Source organism: Haliotis asinina, chromosome 12, assembly GCF_037392515.1.
Source record: "Haliotis asinina isolate JCU_RB_2024 chromosome 12, JCU_Hal_asi_v2, whole genome shotgun sequence".
NCBI lineage: Eukaryota > Metazoa > Mollusca > Gastropoda > Lepetellida > Haliotidae > Haliotis > Haliotis asinina.
This window is the reverse complement of record NC_090291.1, coordinates 34700196-34718026: the sequence shown is the minus strand read 5'-3', so window position 1 is coordinate 34718026 and position 17831 is coordinate 34700196. Positions and strand designations below refer to the sequence as shown.

The following is a 17831-nucleotide window of genomic DNA, read 5'->3' as shown; positions in this document are numbered from 1 at the left end:
GTCAATGGAATTACAATGACAATGAAAGAATTCCATTTTATGCTGCCCTCTCCACTCTTACATAGACTGGTCAAATCATGGGTAACAACATGGATTTGATCTTGTCAAGTTTACTTGTTGATTAACGAAGTTGACTTTTATATAACACGTAGAATAGTGTATGCTTTGAAACATTCCCATCACAGACACAGTTGAATAACTTTGCAATTGCGAAAAGGGCCTGGATGGTGAAACAGGGGCAACGGCACAAGAATTGACGTGTTGAAGATCAGACCCCTGAAATATGGCCGGGTATGCGACTTCTTCTGTACACTGAGTATGATTTTAAACTTTAAACTCGATTCTAACATGGGACAGCTGGGTGATGTCTGTTGTGCAAAGGCAGTGATTTTTGTATGTGTGTGGCAGCTTGGCATTCTTGGGAGATTTTTTTCATCATTTGTGACAGTGAATTTTTGCAATCACACCATGATGACAAACAGAATCTATGATATTAACAACAGATTTTGGATGTTGAAATTCATGACTGGAGATTCATGTGGGACTTGTAGGATTTGAAGGCTGAAACCAGTCACAAAAGGTTTTGATATGCTTCAGCTTGTGTAAGATTTTGTCGGACTTCCAAGACTGCATTAAGACCTTTTCATGATTACTGATTAGCATATATTTTTTTTGCTATTTTCGAAAATAATGATATTATCATTCAGTGTATGATCAGATGTAAATCATGTTGAAAGCTGAAAAAATAGCTATGATATTATTTGCTTTTATTTCTTTGAAGAAAGAATTCCTTGCACTCCCCCATATTCTTTCTCCCTCAGATTAACAGACGTAACACAGAGTGGTTCGACCCAATATATTGTACTCAATTTTGGGGGCTTTAAGTTATTTTGTGAGTCCTCTAGTAATTATCTTTTTTAATAATTCTAGTATATATCAAGTAATACATAATGCAAGATGGGCAAGATGGAGCAGGGACCAGGGTCAACATTAGCACTTAAATTTCAAGTGAACAGAAAATGACTGGAGTGCTGGGATTGGTGTATTTGGAAGATTAATATCTAGAAACAAGTATCATCAACTTACTCTTTGGCTGAATAATAATCTTTAAACTTGGAATATTTTAAATACATGAAAGCTTGATATTTGCAGAACAGCTCATTTGTGAATAAGGATCATTTAAGGATACTATTTTATGGCTCTTTAATCACTTTAATATTAATTTTTTATTATCTGATCGCATATGATTATGTGCCATGGGATTGTCATTGTACTCCCCATTATCTTTGAATAATCCTTCCAAGATTTTGTCATCTTTGAAGATTTTATCAAAATCCCAGAGAAAGAAAATTGAGGTGAAAGTCTTCCTCCATTATGCAAAGTCATGCAGCGAAAATAGTACCAAACTAGTGCCAATGTATCAATGTGCGGTATTTGGCCATCATTTTCAGGTTATGTCGAACACTGTTCAACAAGCGTAATTAACCAATCAGATTGCAGGAATCACTCACTGTTGGCTTTTAGCGATATTCCAGCAATATCACAGCAGGGGACACCAGAAATGGGCTTCACACGCTGTACCCATGAGGGGAATCGAACCCAGATCGTTGATACTGACATACAGAGGTCTACCTGTTCAACTCACAGGATGGGTTCTGACAAGGTCTACATGTTCAACTCACAAGATGGGTTCTGACAACAAGGTCTACATGTTCAAATCACAGGATGGAATACAATCTGGCTTCTCCCAGCATGTACGCTGCATACGCAATATTAATGTCTGCATGGCAATACATACAATACACATACTTGGTTCCTTCAGTCAAGTGGGAGTGAGGGATGATGCCTCGGGGTGTCAATGGCTTGGTCAGCCACGTTGTTGCCATTCGTAAGCAATCAGAATATCAGTTGGACTCGTGTATGCATGTTGATCTCATTGTTAAGTGGACAGACCTATTTTGCTATCATCAGAGAGAAATTCCATAAAAATTTTCTAAGTTCCAATGTCTCTAAACATAAAAAAAACCTATAAAATACCCAGACAAAATATGCTATCAATTGGATTTTTTTCAATCGATTAGCGGAGTTTGACTGTCAAACAACCAATAAACCGATTATTTGAACGCTGCATCAGTTCAGTCTGGTTTATACAGTAATCTGAGAAAGACAAAGTCTGAGTTGGACAGAGTGCACTGTACGCCAAAATTATTAAAATCTAAATATTTTAGATATGTAAATACTTACCTTACCATAGGTCTTATGCATATTACCTCAAGCTACGATAAACGAGATCAGACAGTCGTTGATTCGCCATCCCCTCGATGTCTACCTCATGTAATCTATGAATGTAGTCACGGAAGTGACGTGATCTCCCCACTCACGTGAGAGCGCAGAATCCAAAGTTCACTTTTACCGCCAACCGGAAGGTCCGAAGAGTCCAAAGTCACCAAAGTCCAGAGTCACCACCCTATGGTAAGGTAAGTATTTAAATATCTAAAATATTTAGATTTTAATAAATTTTTAACTTTCTTTACCATAGGTCTTATGCATATGGCTTCAACAGATGGATGGTGGTGTGGACTCCAGAGGACCATCCCTCAGCAAACAGTGCACATGCATCAGGAGAACTCGGGAAACCAATGCCAACGGTCTCAGGACAACACCTGGAACAGGACAAAGAGTAACCGAATAGAACTCCAAAGAAAAACCGATGCACCCTAGGGGTGAGGTTAATCTTAAGACCAACGGTAAGTAACAGCGTTATTACCTGATGGGCGGATGGGCGGGTAAGTTGCTGAGCAACTACCAGTGGACCAAATGACTGTAACCCCACCATGTCTTCAACTGCCAGGTCCCTCAAGTAGTGGGAAGCGAAGACAGTTGATGATTTCCAGAAACAGCCCTCCATGATCTGCGGTACCATGCAATTCCGATGGAGGGCCATTGTAGACGCCAAAGCCCTGATCTCGTGCGGGTTATTTGCTACCGGATGAGGCAGGTGCTTGTCGTCATAGGCCGCCAGGAATGTCGATCAGAGCCAGAGGGCAATCCTGTTCCTGTTTACCTCTCCTTTGCAGGTCGACGCAAAAGGAATGAATAGTCTTTTGCGGGACCGTCTCCTAGAGTATGACCTTTTAATGTAACATCTCAGAGCTCTGACAGGACATAGCAGCTCCTCCTCCAAGTCATGATGACCCAGGATCGTAGACAAAGGAGGGATGGAAAATAACGTGTTGGGTTCTTAGCCACAAAGTCCCATAGCAGACCCAAATGAACTCGTCCGTGTCTTGACTGTTCAAAGCGGATCTGTGTGACGTCAAGAGCATGGATCTCACTCACTCTAGCTGCTGTCGCCAATGCTAGTAGGAAAGCCGTCTTCTTTGATAGGTGTTGAAAAGAGGCTTCCTCTAACGGCGCATACAGCGGTCCTCTAAGATGTTGTAGAACGACATTAAGATCCCAAGCTAGAGGACGAAACTTGGCCTTCTGGTCTTCCAGCTTGAAGGCCTTGAGAAGCGCAAGAAGTTCTGGTACCTTTGGGATCTGTTTATCTGACTTGATTGCAAGGACAGAATTCAATGCCGACAGATAGGCGCCTAAGGTACTGCCTCTGAGATGTTTAGAGTTCTGTAGAAAGAGAAGGAACTTTGCCACAAACTGAGGGGATGCTTGCATAGGATCTTGAGATCTTTGTGCGCAAAAATTCTAAAACGAGCACCATTTGTTGTCATATAGAGATCGGGTAGAAACTCTATGCGTGCGAGCTGTAACGCTCGCCACACGTGTGGAGTAGCCCTTAGCTTTTAACGCCCTCTGCAAATGACCCATGCGTGAAGATGGAACCGCAGTGGATCCAGATGCAGTTGTCGACTGTGTGGATGCCGGAGTAGATGCAACAACTCTGGAAGTTTGTATGGTGCTCCGCTGGCGGGCCGACGAAGGTCGAGAAACCAAGGCCTGGCCGCCCACCAGGGCGCGAACAAAAGCAGTCGGAGGTTCTGCGTCTGTCTGATTTTGGCGACTACGTCTGTAAGAAGGACTAGAGGAGGGAACGCATACACGTCCAGACCTTCCCATGGCAGAGACATCGCATCGACTGCACACGCCTACGGATCCGGCATGGGAGACACATACGTTGGTAACTGGTGATTGAAACTGGTGGCAAAAAGATCCACCAGGGGTCTCCTGTGTTGACAGCAGATCTGGCGAAATGCGTCCGGATGGAGCATCCACTCCATCGGGGATGGTCTGCCGGGGCGCGACAGGGCATCTGCCAAGATGTTTTTGCAACCGGGAATGTGACGAGCCGCGATCACGAGGCCGTTGCTGTCCACCAGATCTGCTAAGAGGAACATCTGGTTCAAAAGTTGTTTGGAGCTGGTCGTACCCTGATTGCGAATCACCCACACGACCGTAGAGTTGTCGGATGCCACCAGGAGCCTGGAGCCTGTTAGAGCCGATAACCAGTGACGGCCCGCTAGGATGACCGCCTGCATCTCCAGGTTGTTGATATGCCACTCCCTTTCGGTGTCTGACCACAGCCCTGAGGTTGTCTGGCCGTTCAAGTGAGCGCCCCATCCCAGCAGGGATGCGTCTACAAACAACTCGTGGTCGTGTTGAAGACAGTCAAACAAACACCGGCGCAGACGTTCCACTCTACCGTCCACCACCTGAGGTACCGTTGAATATGAAGCGCAGGAACTTCCTGTGACGTGGAAATATGGGAACGTGCAGGTAAGCATCCTGAAAGTCTAGACTGGCCATCCAAGCTCCGTGTGACAACTTGGCTCGTATCTGTTCCAGTGATGTCATCCGTAAATGCGGGAGCTCGGCTAAATACAGGCTGTTGAAAGTCGCCATGTTGTGAATCATCCGCATTTTGGTGGAGCCTTTCTTGGGTACCAGTAGGATGGGTGAATAGAACCCCGGGGAGCGATGGGGTTCTAGCACTATCTCTATAGCACATTTGGTTAACAAAATGTTGATGTTCTCTTGTATAAGTGCCTGTTGATCTATTGAGTACACTCACGACTGGGGAGTGGTAGTCAACGGCGCAGCTCCAGCCAGTGGCAGTTTGTAGCCGGCTGTCAAGATCTTGGAAACAAACGGGTCTCCCAGGAATGTCCAATTGGCCCAGAAGACCCCTAGTCTCCCACCTACAGGGGTTGGATGAACTGGTACGACTGGGGGTTGGAGATCCCAGTCGTAGATGTCCGTGGCTTCAGCAGCCAGAGTAGGGGCGCTTGCCCCTGCCTCGACCGGGCTTAGATGGCACATCCCTGCCGCGTTGTTGAGGCTTACGCTGCACATCTGAATCCTTGATTCGACCTCGTCCCCTCCCAAATGAGGATCGGATGGATTCTCTCCTGGGCACATATCTTTTTTTGGCACTACCCCTGGCTCGGCCACAAAAAGCAGAGCCCAAGGCCTCAAAGGTTGACAACGCTACTTCCGTATTTGTGAGTTCAGCATGTTGTTTGTACACAGTCGGAATCTTTTCGTCAAAGAGGAATTTAGAAGTAGAGGGTGCCGAAGTAGCTGTCGCTTAAATTCCTCTTGCCAGGTGCAAGCATCCAGGAAACCAGATCGGCGCACAGTTGTCATAGCTAGTGCCGCACATAAATGTTCAAGCAGGTCATGTAGTACTCTGCCCTGCCAAGCAAATGTAGTTGTCAAGTGATCCACCCTCGAGGCATTATCCTACGATAGATCCATGGCTGCAGCGGAGACGCAAGCGCTTCAGTTCCGTGTCAATAGCTGCCAGCTTCGAATCCTGAACTCTGTAAGATGACTGAGTAGAACCTGACAACCGCTTGAGAGAATCGTCTTGCACAGTCCCGTTGTCGGCAAAATCCAGACTGTGGACTTTATAGTCTGATTTCTTTGACTTGGACGCCTTAATAGTTGGATTTAAGGAAAATTTCGTAAAATCCGAGTCTAGCAAAGCTACAGCATCCGACACCATGGGGTGAGGTGGAATAAGTAATTCGGGAGACAGGTGAATCGTCGCCGGGTTGCTTGAATCAGCAGAAGGTGAAGGACAGTCCGGTAGTCTGTCGGCAATCCATTCAAAGACAGCAGCTAGGTGAAGATTGGTGCCATCACTATCACTATCATCGCCAGGTTCCTCCTCATAATCTGGACAAAAGAACTGCTCCTCATGATCCTCCCAGGAAACAGAGGTTGATTCCCGTTGCTGAGTGGAGGTAGAAACAGAATTCCTAGTATTAGAATCCTTGAAGAAGTCCACGGTAGTTCCGGGGATCGCGAACGCTAAGACCTAGAGAGACCCCGCGGAGATCTTGAACGGGAACGCATCCGTCGTCTACTTCTGGTGCGTGAGTCTTCCTCTAAAGAGCGCTGTGGAGAACGGGAACCAGATCAGGAGCGCTGGCGCCAGGGGCACTCAGTCTCCAAGCGCCACGCGTGCTCTTCATCCAACTGGCGTTGTAACACTTCTTCTCTAGAAAGCGTATGAGACACCCTGGGTATACGATAAGGAGAGCAGAGGAGCAGGGTCCGATAACAATATCGGCGCTGGCGTCGGGATAAGCGCTGACGAAAACACAGGTGCTGACGTAGGCAAAGGCGTCGGGACAGGCAACAGAGCTGGCATAAGTCTAGGCGCTGGTGTCGGAAAAAAGGTAGATAAAGGTGTAGGCGCTGACGTTGGTAAGGGTGCTGGTGACGAGGAGCACAGCAGCGCCAGGCGTCAAGAGAGACCGCAGAAGCCTCTGAACTTCTGGGTGGGATAAGGCATAAAAAACTTTCTTCGAACCGCCAAAATGGTTTTGAAATCTGCCAATGATAACACTTGAAAGTGTTGGCACCTGATTATCAATGGAGCAAACAGCGGACGCACAATCCGGACACCAGGGACGTGGGTCTTTGGCTGACTTCTGCCCCTTGCAGATAGTGCAAAAGTGTCGAGTCATACACAGAAACTGTAACAGACAAGAAACCAACACATGACAACACATTGACACAACGCCAGGAGGAAAAAACCCTACATAAAAGTGTAGGAATTGCACACCTACATACAAAATAGACACACCCGAAAGTGCAGGGCAGCGATAAGCAACAACCAAAATGGCTGCCTTTGCTACGCTGTAATTAATGGCAAAAAAGGTATGATAAATACCGAAAACACAAGCTATAATGACCAAAACATGGACAAGTACATGGAGGACAAACAACCAGCAAGTTGAATAGACGCCATGCCGCTCTCACACACGACACGGACAAACCCATGCCTGAGTGAGAAAAAGATAACACGAGGTAGCAAGGTAAGTGCAATTAAATACTTGTTTAACTTGACCTACACAACGAAGGGATACAAACCATACCTACCAAAGAGTAGCAACTTTATTGAAACTACACAAAGTAGATACACAGCAAACCAGCACTTCCGTTCGCACAAACACTAAAGGTAAAAGTGAATTTTGGATTCTGCGCTCTTGTGCGAGTGGGGAGATCATGTCACTTCCGTGACTACATTCGTAGATTACATGAGGTAGCCATTGAGGGGTTGGAGAATCAATGACTGTCTGATCTCATTTAGCGTATCTTGAGGTAATATGCATAAGACCTATGGTAAGGTGAGTAAAAAATTACACCAGGTAGGCAGTTCTGTTTTCATGTTCAACTCACAGGATGGGTTTGGCCTGGGACTCCCATTCCTCCTTACTCTGCCTCTCCTGCTCCCAAAGCTTGATGATCTCTGAATAAGTCAGCTGACTCAGGCGGGTTCGCAGTGAATCAAAATTAGATGGGTGGATCTTCAAGGCTCGTGTGATCTGCTCTTTAACAACACCAAGCACCTATGGGAAAGAGGAAGATCATTTTCAGTTACAAGTTTCCTGTTTTTGTCACAGTCAGCAACTGTCCTGAAATATTATGGCGGCTTGTAAATGTTTGAGTCTGGATCATACAAGCCAGTGATTGACACTTCGAGCCCTGGCACATGGCACTGGGTTATGATGATATGCAAAAAATCAAGCAAACAAAAACAACTTACAAATATACATGCCTCTTACAACAAGTAGTACAGTGTTTGAAGACCTATGTTAGAAACACCTATTGCTAATGATGTAAATTTTACAACAAACTCCACATTCATGCATACTTACCTCACACAGAACAAAACCAAAGCAGGCAAGGAACAATGACACACAATCGGTCAACACACCTCTTACTCCTGGAGATCTCATCTAACTGAAATCCTCACTCAGTCTATCTTAAATTAAGTGAGTGAGTGAGTTTAGTTTTATTCCACACTCAGCAATATTCCACCTATATGGTGGCTGTCTGTAAATAATAGAGTCTGGACCAGACAATCCAGTGATCAACAGAATGAGCATCAATCTTCACAACTGGAGACCAATGACATGAGTCAACCAAGCCAACAAGCCTGACCACCCAATCCTGTGTTAGTTGCCTCTTCCAATAAGCATAGTCGCCTTTTATGGCAAGAATGGGTTGCCTATTCTAACCGGCCGGACCTTCATGGGTCTGTTGTAAAGAATGTTAGAGTCATGACGTCCATACCTTCTGAAAGTCATCCGATGTGGCCTTCATCTCCCGCCATGTTTTATTCAGCAGTTGTATACACACACAATAGAATTCCTCAAATGGCTTGTCATGGCAGAAAAACATTGGGTAAAATGTTTGACCTTCTTCTGTCGCTGGAGGATAAAAAGATATTAAAATAATTTACTTGGTTTGGAAAAACCCAGTAGTTTCAATTTCATTGAAGTCTTCCTGCACATAACAGTGTACACTACCTTCATATTTTTTTTGTCAAAGTTCAGAATTTTCTTCAGATCATGATCATACTGTTTATGGTAAGATATGTTTTACCCCAGACAAAATTCAAAATCACCACAAATATAGCATTGGTAATTAAGGGTGGAATTTGATTATGCATTACTAAAATTACTGTACAGAATTAGCACATGTTATGGAAACACATTTAACACAAAACTTACGCTGTTCGCCAATTTTGAGAATATCACACAGTATTTCTGTCAGCATGATGCTAGCTCTTACAAAAGGACAATCATGCTCATCTGCACGACTTGAGTTCTCCAGCACCACCTAGGGTGAAAAAAAAATTCAGTCAAAGGGAGGTAACTTGAAATATCTTTTCATAAAATAGTCATACCTTCAAGTTTGGATTTTTGATAATTCTTTCATCGACTGCTCACTGACATTACCAAGAACCTGTTTTCATAAGTTAAAGAGAAACAAGCACCTTCGATATCTTGAACGATATATATTTTGCCATGGGACAGAAACTCACAACTGAAGTGATCAACAAAGAGAGCTACTGAAATACTGTCGGCATAAATGATAAAATATTAGCTGTGAAAATATGAAAATGAACAATAGTTGCATTCCTAATAGTATAAACGATATGGGGAATTCACTATTCCAAGGATGAGTATGTCACATGTCATTATATTGCTAATGAGTGAGTAAGTTTAGCTTTAGGCCAAATGCCAATATTCCAGCAGTTGAGTCTGGACCAGACAAGTCCGTGGTCAAAAGCATGAGCACTAACCTCCCATCAGTTGCCTCTTGCAACAAGTATGGGTTACTGAACACCAATTCTAGCCTGGCCCTTTACAGGTTATTGCTAGCGAATCTGCACATAACTATTGAGTGAGTGAAAGAGTTCCAGGAACATCAGAGTGGGTGACAATAGAAATAGGCTTAACACATTGTACCCATGAGGGACCTAGAAGCAGGGACTTCGTCATGACGACTGACCACGAAGCTACCCCACCATCTCAAATTGTTCGGTAAAATGAGGCCATTAATGGAGACATATGAGTTACCTTGACATAGCTTTCTCCATGGTTCCTGGCAAAGTACAGCATCACATCCAGTGCAAGAAGCCCGGGGGGTGTCTTGGTGAAATCTTCCACAGGATTGCTCTGATTCTGTCAATTGTAAACAAAAGTTGTGGTGGTGTATGGTTCTGTGTGTACAGTGAAGGTCAGAAATCAGTTGAAGTTAAGCAAATGTTCGGATAAAACATAAATATTCATTGTTGATTGATGTTGATATTAGTATCCTTACATGGAATCCCAGCTTCCGGTAGTCCTTGGCTGAGCTTGGTGACTTTCGGACTGTGTTGATGTTGGGATCCCCATCCACATCAAATGCAATTCTTCGCAGCTCTTCAATATCCCGTACAGTCTGTGAACACATGACAATACGTAAGTAGGGATTTACACAATGCATAAATGTGTGTCCAGCATGCACAAATGTAGAGTGGACAGAAAAACAATTCTCTGTGTCCAGAAATATAATCCTCTATGGACAGAAGGAGGAACAATATTATTCATTGGACCCAATACACAGTTATGACTTTACTAAGTATTTGATTGTTTCTTTCAGAGCAGTTATATGCATCATCGCATGCATTAGTCCACAAGATCAATGATTCAGTCCAGGCTCTAAAGAAATTATAAACATACACTTCTCTACAATGTTACTTTAGAGAACTGTCATGCTGTCCGCAAGGACACTTAAAACTAATAATTGAGGGTCCCCTTGGCTATCATGTTTTTGATTCAAGATAAACCTTGTAGTTGTGTCAACCTGAACTAAAACTAGGACAATATGTCAGAGACTGAAGTCCAGCAATAGTTAAGCCATATGGCAGCAGTCTGTAAATATTCAAGTCTGGCCCTAACAATCCAGTGATCAACAGCAAGAGCATCAATCTATGGAAGTGGGATATGTGAGTGGGATATGTGAGTGAGTGTGACCAGCCAATCCCATCAGTCGCTTCTAACAACAAGCATGGTTGCTGAAGGTCAAGTCAAACTCACATGTTCAAGGGTAGACTCAAACAGGGACTGACCTGACCCTATATATTTTTCTCTTAAGTAACAAATTTAGGGTCCCCAAGGAATGTACATGTTGGTTAAGGACAGCAGAATGTGGGAACCGTAATGCAATATCACCTTTATGAAACAAGTGAATGGTTTGGTATCTAGAAAGCAAAAGCGAGTTAGATACCAATACCATTCACAAGTTTCATAAATATGGTGTTGCAAGGTACATAGTTTAGCATTTTATTTATTTCTCACCCAACATTAGTAAAATAATGTTGGGCAAAGTACTTCTTTCCTAAGAATTCAGTGAGTGTGATGACTCCGCTTTCCGCAATGTCTAATACTATTTTGAAAGAGGTATTAGCATTGTGATGTCATAGCTGTAAAAATACTTTGATGTCAAACCTACAGCATCACACGGTGTTACTACACAAAGTTTAAGAACTTTGTAAAATTATTAAACAGTGATATCTTCGACAGGTAAGTTATAAAACATGATATCATTTCACTTCACATGCTCAGGCCCCGATTTCTCGAAACAAACTTAAGTTTTTACTCAAATCACAAACTGAGTTTCACAATTCGACACAGCCGAATTTTGAACTCAACTGTATTTTTAAATATTAACACCCAAACAATTTAAGCAATCTCTATCCCCCAACCTCAAATTGTCTACTACAGTTTGAGTTTTATACCTATTTCAGTTCGTTCTGTGAAATGTGTTTTCTCACATTTGAGTAAAAACTCAAACTTAAGTAAAAGCTCAGACTTAAGTTTGTTTCCAGAAATCAGGTACAGTGCTCCGTTGTTCAAAACAACCTTATCTGTAAGGTCAACATTAGGCTGTATTTTCTTCGCTCACACTTTTCGTAAAGATGATAAATTTAAAAAATCGTAGCAGAGTGCTTTTATTGGTACACGATGAAAACTGAGAAATTTAATGATTTTTAACGCACACAAAAGTTTTGGACAACATTTAGCGGTATCTATTTCTCAAATCCTTGAGGTTGTCGTAGTTATATAGTTTTGAACAACAGGGCGCAGAACAGGAAGTGGTTTCACCTGGTCATGGGCATTGGCAGGTGTCTTCTTGCGATCTTCATGCAGATTAAGCAACAGAACCTGCAGGACATAGAGTTGATGGGCCATCTCATTCCCCACCTGCTGCGTTCCCCGTATCACATGCTGCAAGTAACACGAAATCTTTGAAAAGTTTAATTACATTAGGGTTAGATTATATGGGTCAAACAGGCGAGACATGTAGTAATGTATCAGAGGCACAAGATACCAGAACGTGAAACACTGAAATTTACATTTTCCGTATTTTAAGTATGCGATGTATATGCATGAATGTATGAAATGGAATAAAAAAATAGAACATAAAAACATAGTATATGGCATCCTTGACAATAACAGCCTTGACCAGACTATCCAGTGACTGATGTTATGCACATTCATCCATGCATGTAGATACAATGACCACTTAATCCACATAACAACATGCGTAAGTCAATAATGACAACAGAGTTTGTAAAAAATTTACAACCACGTCAGTCATTTTGATTTTACAGAACAATTCTGATATAAAAGGACAATATCAATATGGATAGATTAACAGTAATGGTCAGTACATGAATAAATAAATAAATAAATAAATAAATAGAGCTGTAATTAACTATCAAATGTTAATGACTTCAAAAACAGCTTTTCCTTAGGAACTGTATTTTTCTCCCTTTGCCTGAGACCACACAATGACAGCTAGATGCTCGGTAAGATACCTACACTCAGGATGATGTTTCTCATGCTTTTGGAATGTAATTGATCTGCTATTTTCTGAAAAGAGAAATAGAGAACATTTATTAGGTAACAATATTAAACATCCACTGTGTGAAATATCTACTGGCTTGTTAGCCCGTGGCTTGTAAAAATCCACATGGGCCAGTAAATCTCTACAGGTTCCGGACTGACTACTGTTGTCATTTTTTTTTATGGTATCTTACCTTCCAGTAATCTTTCGCTTAGTTTCTACATTCAAATTTCATGCCATAGAATCATATTGTGGGCTAGAAACTTTCTAGCAAGGCGGGCTCAACTGGCTCACAAAGTCTGGAAACTATTTCACACACTGTAAGCACCATGTACTTACATACTTACCACCACATACTTGCCATTGCTCTAGTACTGACCAATGCCCTAGTACTCTGAGTATGAATGTACAATGCCACCTAGAAAGTTGTCAACTGCAACATGTGGTATGTTTGGGATGACACTTTCTCAGTAAAATACAGATTCTAGTACTTTGGGGGGTTAAATCCCATCCCGGAATCAACCACAATCTCAGGCACTGAATCACCAGCACATAAAGTACCCATTGCAACATACTCTAAAATGTCACGATAAAATGGTGTAATGCTAATCATTTGAGCAAAGGAAACAAAGCTTTTTCTTTTTCTTTCATGCGTGTATCAGATTCATGATTCACAGCAAACATTCCTTGAGATTACGTAACATGTATAATATAGTATATGTTACATAATATATATTAATATGTGACATGTTTAGGAGATAAACATCATGTGTTGGCCAATTTCTGGGTGTTATTGAGTATTTGAAGCACGGGAATGCATTTGGAACTGATGGCGTAGGCAAACACATGATGTTTATCGGCATTGTAAACAAAAAAGTAAACCAAAGGGTTTTACTGTCTGCACTTGTTACATCAAGTACAAGTACAGCAGTGAAGTGTCATCAGCTGGCTGTTCCAGCTGATTCCCATGGTAGCATCTGGAGCTGCTCATTTGTGACGTCATTCTGACTTTACAATGTTTCTATGTGTCAATACGCAGCGAAAAGTCTTGCTATTTCCGGCAATCATATCCTATGTGATCATGTTTTTCAACCAATCAGATTACAGAACACAGTGACTTTTGGTTTACAATGGTTCCATATAGCATCCTTACCTTTCGTTTATCAGGATCAGCTCTCATGAAAAGTGCATTGATTAAAGCTATGGCATTCTTTTGAATCTCTGGGTTAGCTTGGCTGGAAAATGTCTGAGTGGTAAGTGTAGATCCCCGTCGTTCTTGGGTCCGTCCATTAACACTTTCCTGACTTGTGTACCGACTAAAACATACATGCATATGAAAATGTATCTCCTCGACTTTCCAAGAAGATACATATATCCCATTTCCAATTGCCTAAAGCAATATCAAATTCTCTTGAACTTCAAATAGCTCCATATGTACATGTGAAACAGCCAAAGTGGTAAGATAACACACCTATTTTCCTTCTAAAGATAGTCCAAGGAGGTAAATTTTATTTTTATGAGGTTTTTTTACTCAATTAGCACTGTAAAAGTAGATGGCATAAATAAAATACATGCAATGTCACAGCATTTAGCTACTGACCTCTGCAGGTGAGGAATTATGTTGACCGGGGTAACCACCTGCTCAACCACGGCCTGCTTTCCCGTGCTGAAACAGTTGACAAGAAGACACTGGACACATGACTAACATGATCACATGACAATGATGGCAGAAGAACCCTGTTGGGGACAACAGTGAGTGAACAAGTTTAGTTGTATGCAGAATTTGAAATAATCGCCTGCCCAAAGGCCCAGCACCGGTTGATATCGTATCAGGCCAGCAGTTTCAAATATTTGCAGTCCCTAATGGCCTTCAGTAAGTTATCTGTCAGGTTTTTTTGGTTTGTTGGTTGGTTTTTTTCCACCTGGAATCTATCCCATAACTCTTTTCTTAATAATAATTCAGGAATCATCCATCATGTAACGATAACTAAGTTTCATGTCATGGTATTTCAATGCTTTGCGCACAGGAATGTCAACACCGGTCTTCAAAAAATTAAAACCACCTCTCTGAAGCATAGGCTTTGATATCTGATCTTGTAGAAACAGAGTAAAACTGTGTACAGTGTAGTATATTTTGTTTTGATTGGTCTGACTGCAACAACATGGGCCCGCAGATTTCATTCAAGGACTACAGGTGGAAAACAGGCCCTAATAGCCAAATGGCAAATTAAAGTATTGCAAACACTGGTAGTAAGGTGCTTTCAAATTTTTCAAGCAACAATGCAAGTTGGGACACCAGAAATGGTCCTCACACACTGTGCTCATGCTGGGATCCAACTCTTGTCTTCGGTATATCAAGCAAACCTCAACCACTTTGGGTACCACACTGCCAGTGCCAGTGACAATATTAAACTTCTTATGCTTTTAAAATTCATACTATATCTAAAGCTAATAGCAGGGTATTACTCCCAGAAATTTCAGCCAGACCACAGGGCTGGTTAGATATGCCAGCGGTGACCAAAACTTACCTGTCCACAAAATATCTTCAAACAGACATTTCTACATTTTAACCCTACCGTCTGGCAGGTGAATTTGAGAACCTGGCAGTCCATACTGAAAATAACCCATCCCAGGCAGGTGTTTCACACGCTGCTAATAGTTTTAAGAATTAAATGTACCTCAAAAGAAAATCACTGATCTGATGATCATATTCACATAAAATTTCTTCAAAGGTATTTAAGCCATACCAATTAATTGTTTAAAGTGGACAAGTCATTTTTTATTTGCAAAACAAATCCAAATTGTGCCTCATTGAAATTGGGTTTGCATGAACATCATATTGTTTCAATTTAACTAAATTTGTCTTTTTTTCTCTTTCATGCATCTTGACACCCTAACAAAGAAAAGTGTGAAGTAAAAAAATACATTCCCTGGCCATGGTGTTACGGAAGTTGCTTATCATGATCATGCTAAATTATTTAAGCTGACATCTAAGTGATACTGTCAATCACTATGTATTATGTATATTTACAACAAACAAATAAATCAATTCACACATGCGTGTTGCCATGGTAACTGGACTGACCTGTGAAGGACAACGGACTCCAGGATCTCAAGCGCTGACTGCAGACATTGTTTGTCAAGGGTAGCAGTGCTTGAACAGTTGACGCACTCCGCGACCTGGACACCGAATTGATGCATTAGAGACATGCACTCTGCTAAACCTAAAGATTGGTCTAACATATCAAACGGACTGTTCATAATTTATGGCACGTAGGGAGTGTGATGATTATTTCATGAAGAAGCATGTACAATGTGAATGATGCCCCATAAAATGCATGTACACATAAAGTGACCACATACACCCCCATGTCATGTACAAAATCAATGATACCTCACTCCCCCATGCCCCCAGAACAAAATGGGCGATACATCCACATCTTTCTTGAACTCATCATCACCCCCTAACCATAAATTACAAACAATCCTTAACATTCTCAGCTACTGGACTTCCTGATCTGCTGACATATAGTAGGAATGTATCATGATGGGAAACCCAAAACAACAAAACCCAAAACACAATTTATTGTTTAACAATGTTTAACACCACAGGTTCTTGTTTGTCCAATTTTTTACCCAGGTGGACATGATCGTAGGTAGACTGCTTTGATTTTTGTTGAATGTTGTACTCAATAATATTCAAGCTATATGACAATATTTCATAAATAATCAAATCTGAACCAGGCAATCTAATGATCAACAATATGAGCACTAGCTTACACAATCAGGATGATTGTGGGATTGAAAAACAGCTGGAAGTCAGGCTCAAGATTAATTGACTTGTATTTAAATCAACCGATTTCTGCAGATTCACAGAAAATTGCCACCCCTGATAGCCTGACCAGCCAATACCATTAATTGCCTATTACGACAGGCACAAGACGCTGATGGCCAAATCTAACCGGGATCTACACGTCCTGTATGGAATGGTATGATGACAGCTCAACTCAACATAAATATTTCTACCTTCCGAATGAAATCTGATTCCAAAACATCCCATGATACAATGGCATGATCCATGAGAGACACAAAGGACTTGAGCGTGTAGGCAAGAGGGTCTCCATTGCTATAAACAAAAAGAGTTGAAAGTGAGTAAGTAAAGTTTTATGCTGCGTTTACTTTTAGTAATAGTGCAGCAGTATTACATAGAGCATGCTAAAAATGGATAATACACAAGATCTAATATAATCACTTACTGAAACACCAACCATACAACATGCTTTGTAGGCATGTCAAATGCATTATGAACAGATAATTCTCTGCTATCAATAAATCATTTTTAATCAAGGATGTTAAATACTTTCTAATAAAATGTTTTCAACTGTTCATAACACACTTTTAAGAACTGACAGTTAAAATGAATTGATTTCTAGTCACACACAGTTTAAAAGAAAATAACTAAAGATAGCATATCATGATATGCATCAAATCAAAACATATCGTTCGAAGAAATGACGATATGTATCATATCGCGAAAAATCTGTATCGTCACACCTCCATAGTTTAGTGTACGACATGTGGCAATCTTGTTTCAGCGATGTCTGACAGTAAAGACAAGAATTCTTTCAAACATCTTCATGCTGTTTTCAAAATATGGCCATAAATCTAACAATCGGATTGTATGAATGATTTCCAAAGGACACTTACAAATTCCCTGATGTTACAAACTTTATAACCAAGGGAAGACCATTCCTGTTGATGAACTCAATTGCAAATGAAATGTCTGAGGAGAAGATTGAGAGATCACGAAGTGCTGATATTCTGTCCAGCTGGCTAGCATTGTTGTTCAGTTGACTATAAATGTTTTGAGCCTTTTTCCCGGGAGAAGACGTCAGAGTGAGGACATTTCCATTTGAAATCTCATTCCGATTTTGATCAGTGATGTAGCTGTGACGATTCTGCTCTGAGAACTGCAGTGCAAAATTTTCTGGGTCTGATAGCTTCCACCTGAAAGAAAGTAATGGAAAGAGGCGTAGAGACATATTGTAACAGTAATGAGTGAGAGAACATTCAACAGTCTTATCCTCAGTTATATTATACAATCTGAATCTGTTATAGTCAGGGTGAATGAGTGAGTATGGTTTTAAACAATTTTTTTTACCAGATATGGGCTTCAC

The 17831-nt window shown here is 41.4% G+C and overlaps 1 protein-coding gene across 1 annotated transcript in view; it reads right to left on the bottom strand.

Annotated features, from left to right (window-relative positions):
- The window catches only part of LOC137257667 (engulfment and cell motility protein 1-like), a 30149-nt gene that overhangs the window by 8451 nt on the left and 3867 nt on the right, over nt 1-17831 (bottom strand). The window contains exons 3-14 of the mRNA XM_067795027.1: nt 17362-17661; nt 16681-16780; nt 15740-15834; nt 14255-14320; nt 13808-13970; nt 12630-12680; nt 11910-12032; nt 10084-10203; nt 9840-9944; nt 8988-9096; nt 8548-8684; nt 7651-7820 (exon numbers count right to left, since the gene is read on the bottom strand). Coding sequence (XP_067651128.1) covers nt 7651-7820; nt 8548-8684; nt 8988-9096; nt 9840-9944; nt 10084-10203; nt 11910-12032; nt 12630-12680; nt 13808-13970; nt 14255-14320; nt 15740-15834; nt 16681-16780; nt 17362-17661 — 1539 coding nt within the window. The remainder of the gene's footprint in view (nt 1-7650; nt 7821-8547; nt 8685-8987; nt 9097-9839; nt 9945-10083; nt 10204-11909; nt 12033-12629; nt 12681-13807; nt 13971-14254; nt 14321-15739; nt 15835-16680; nt 16781-17361; nt 17662-17831) is intronic.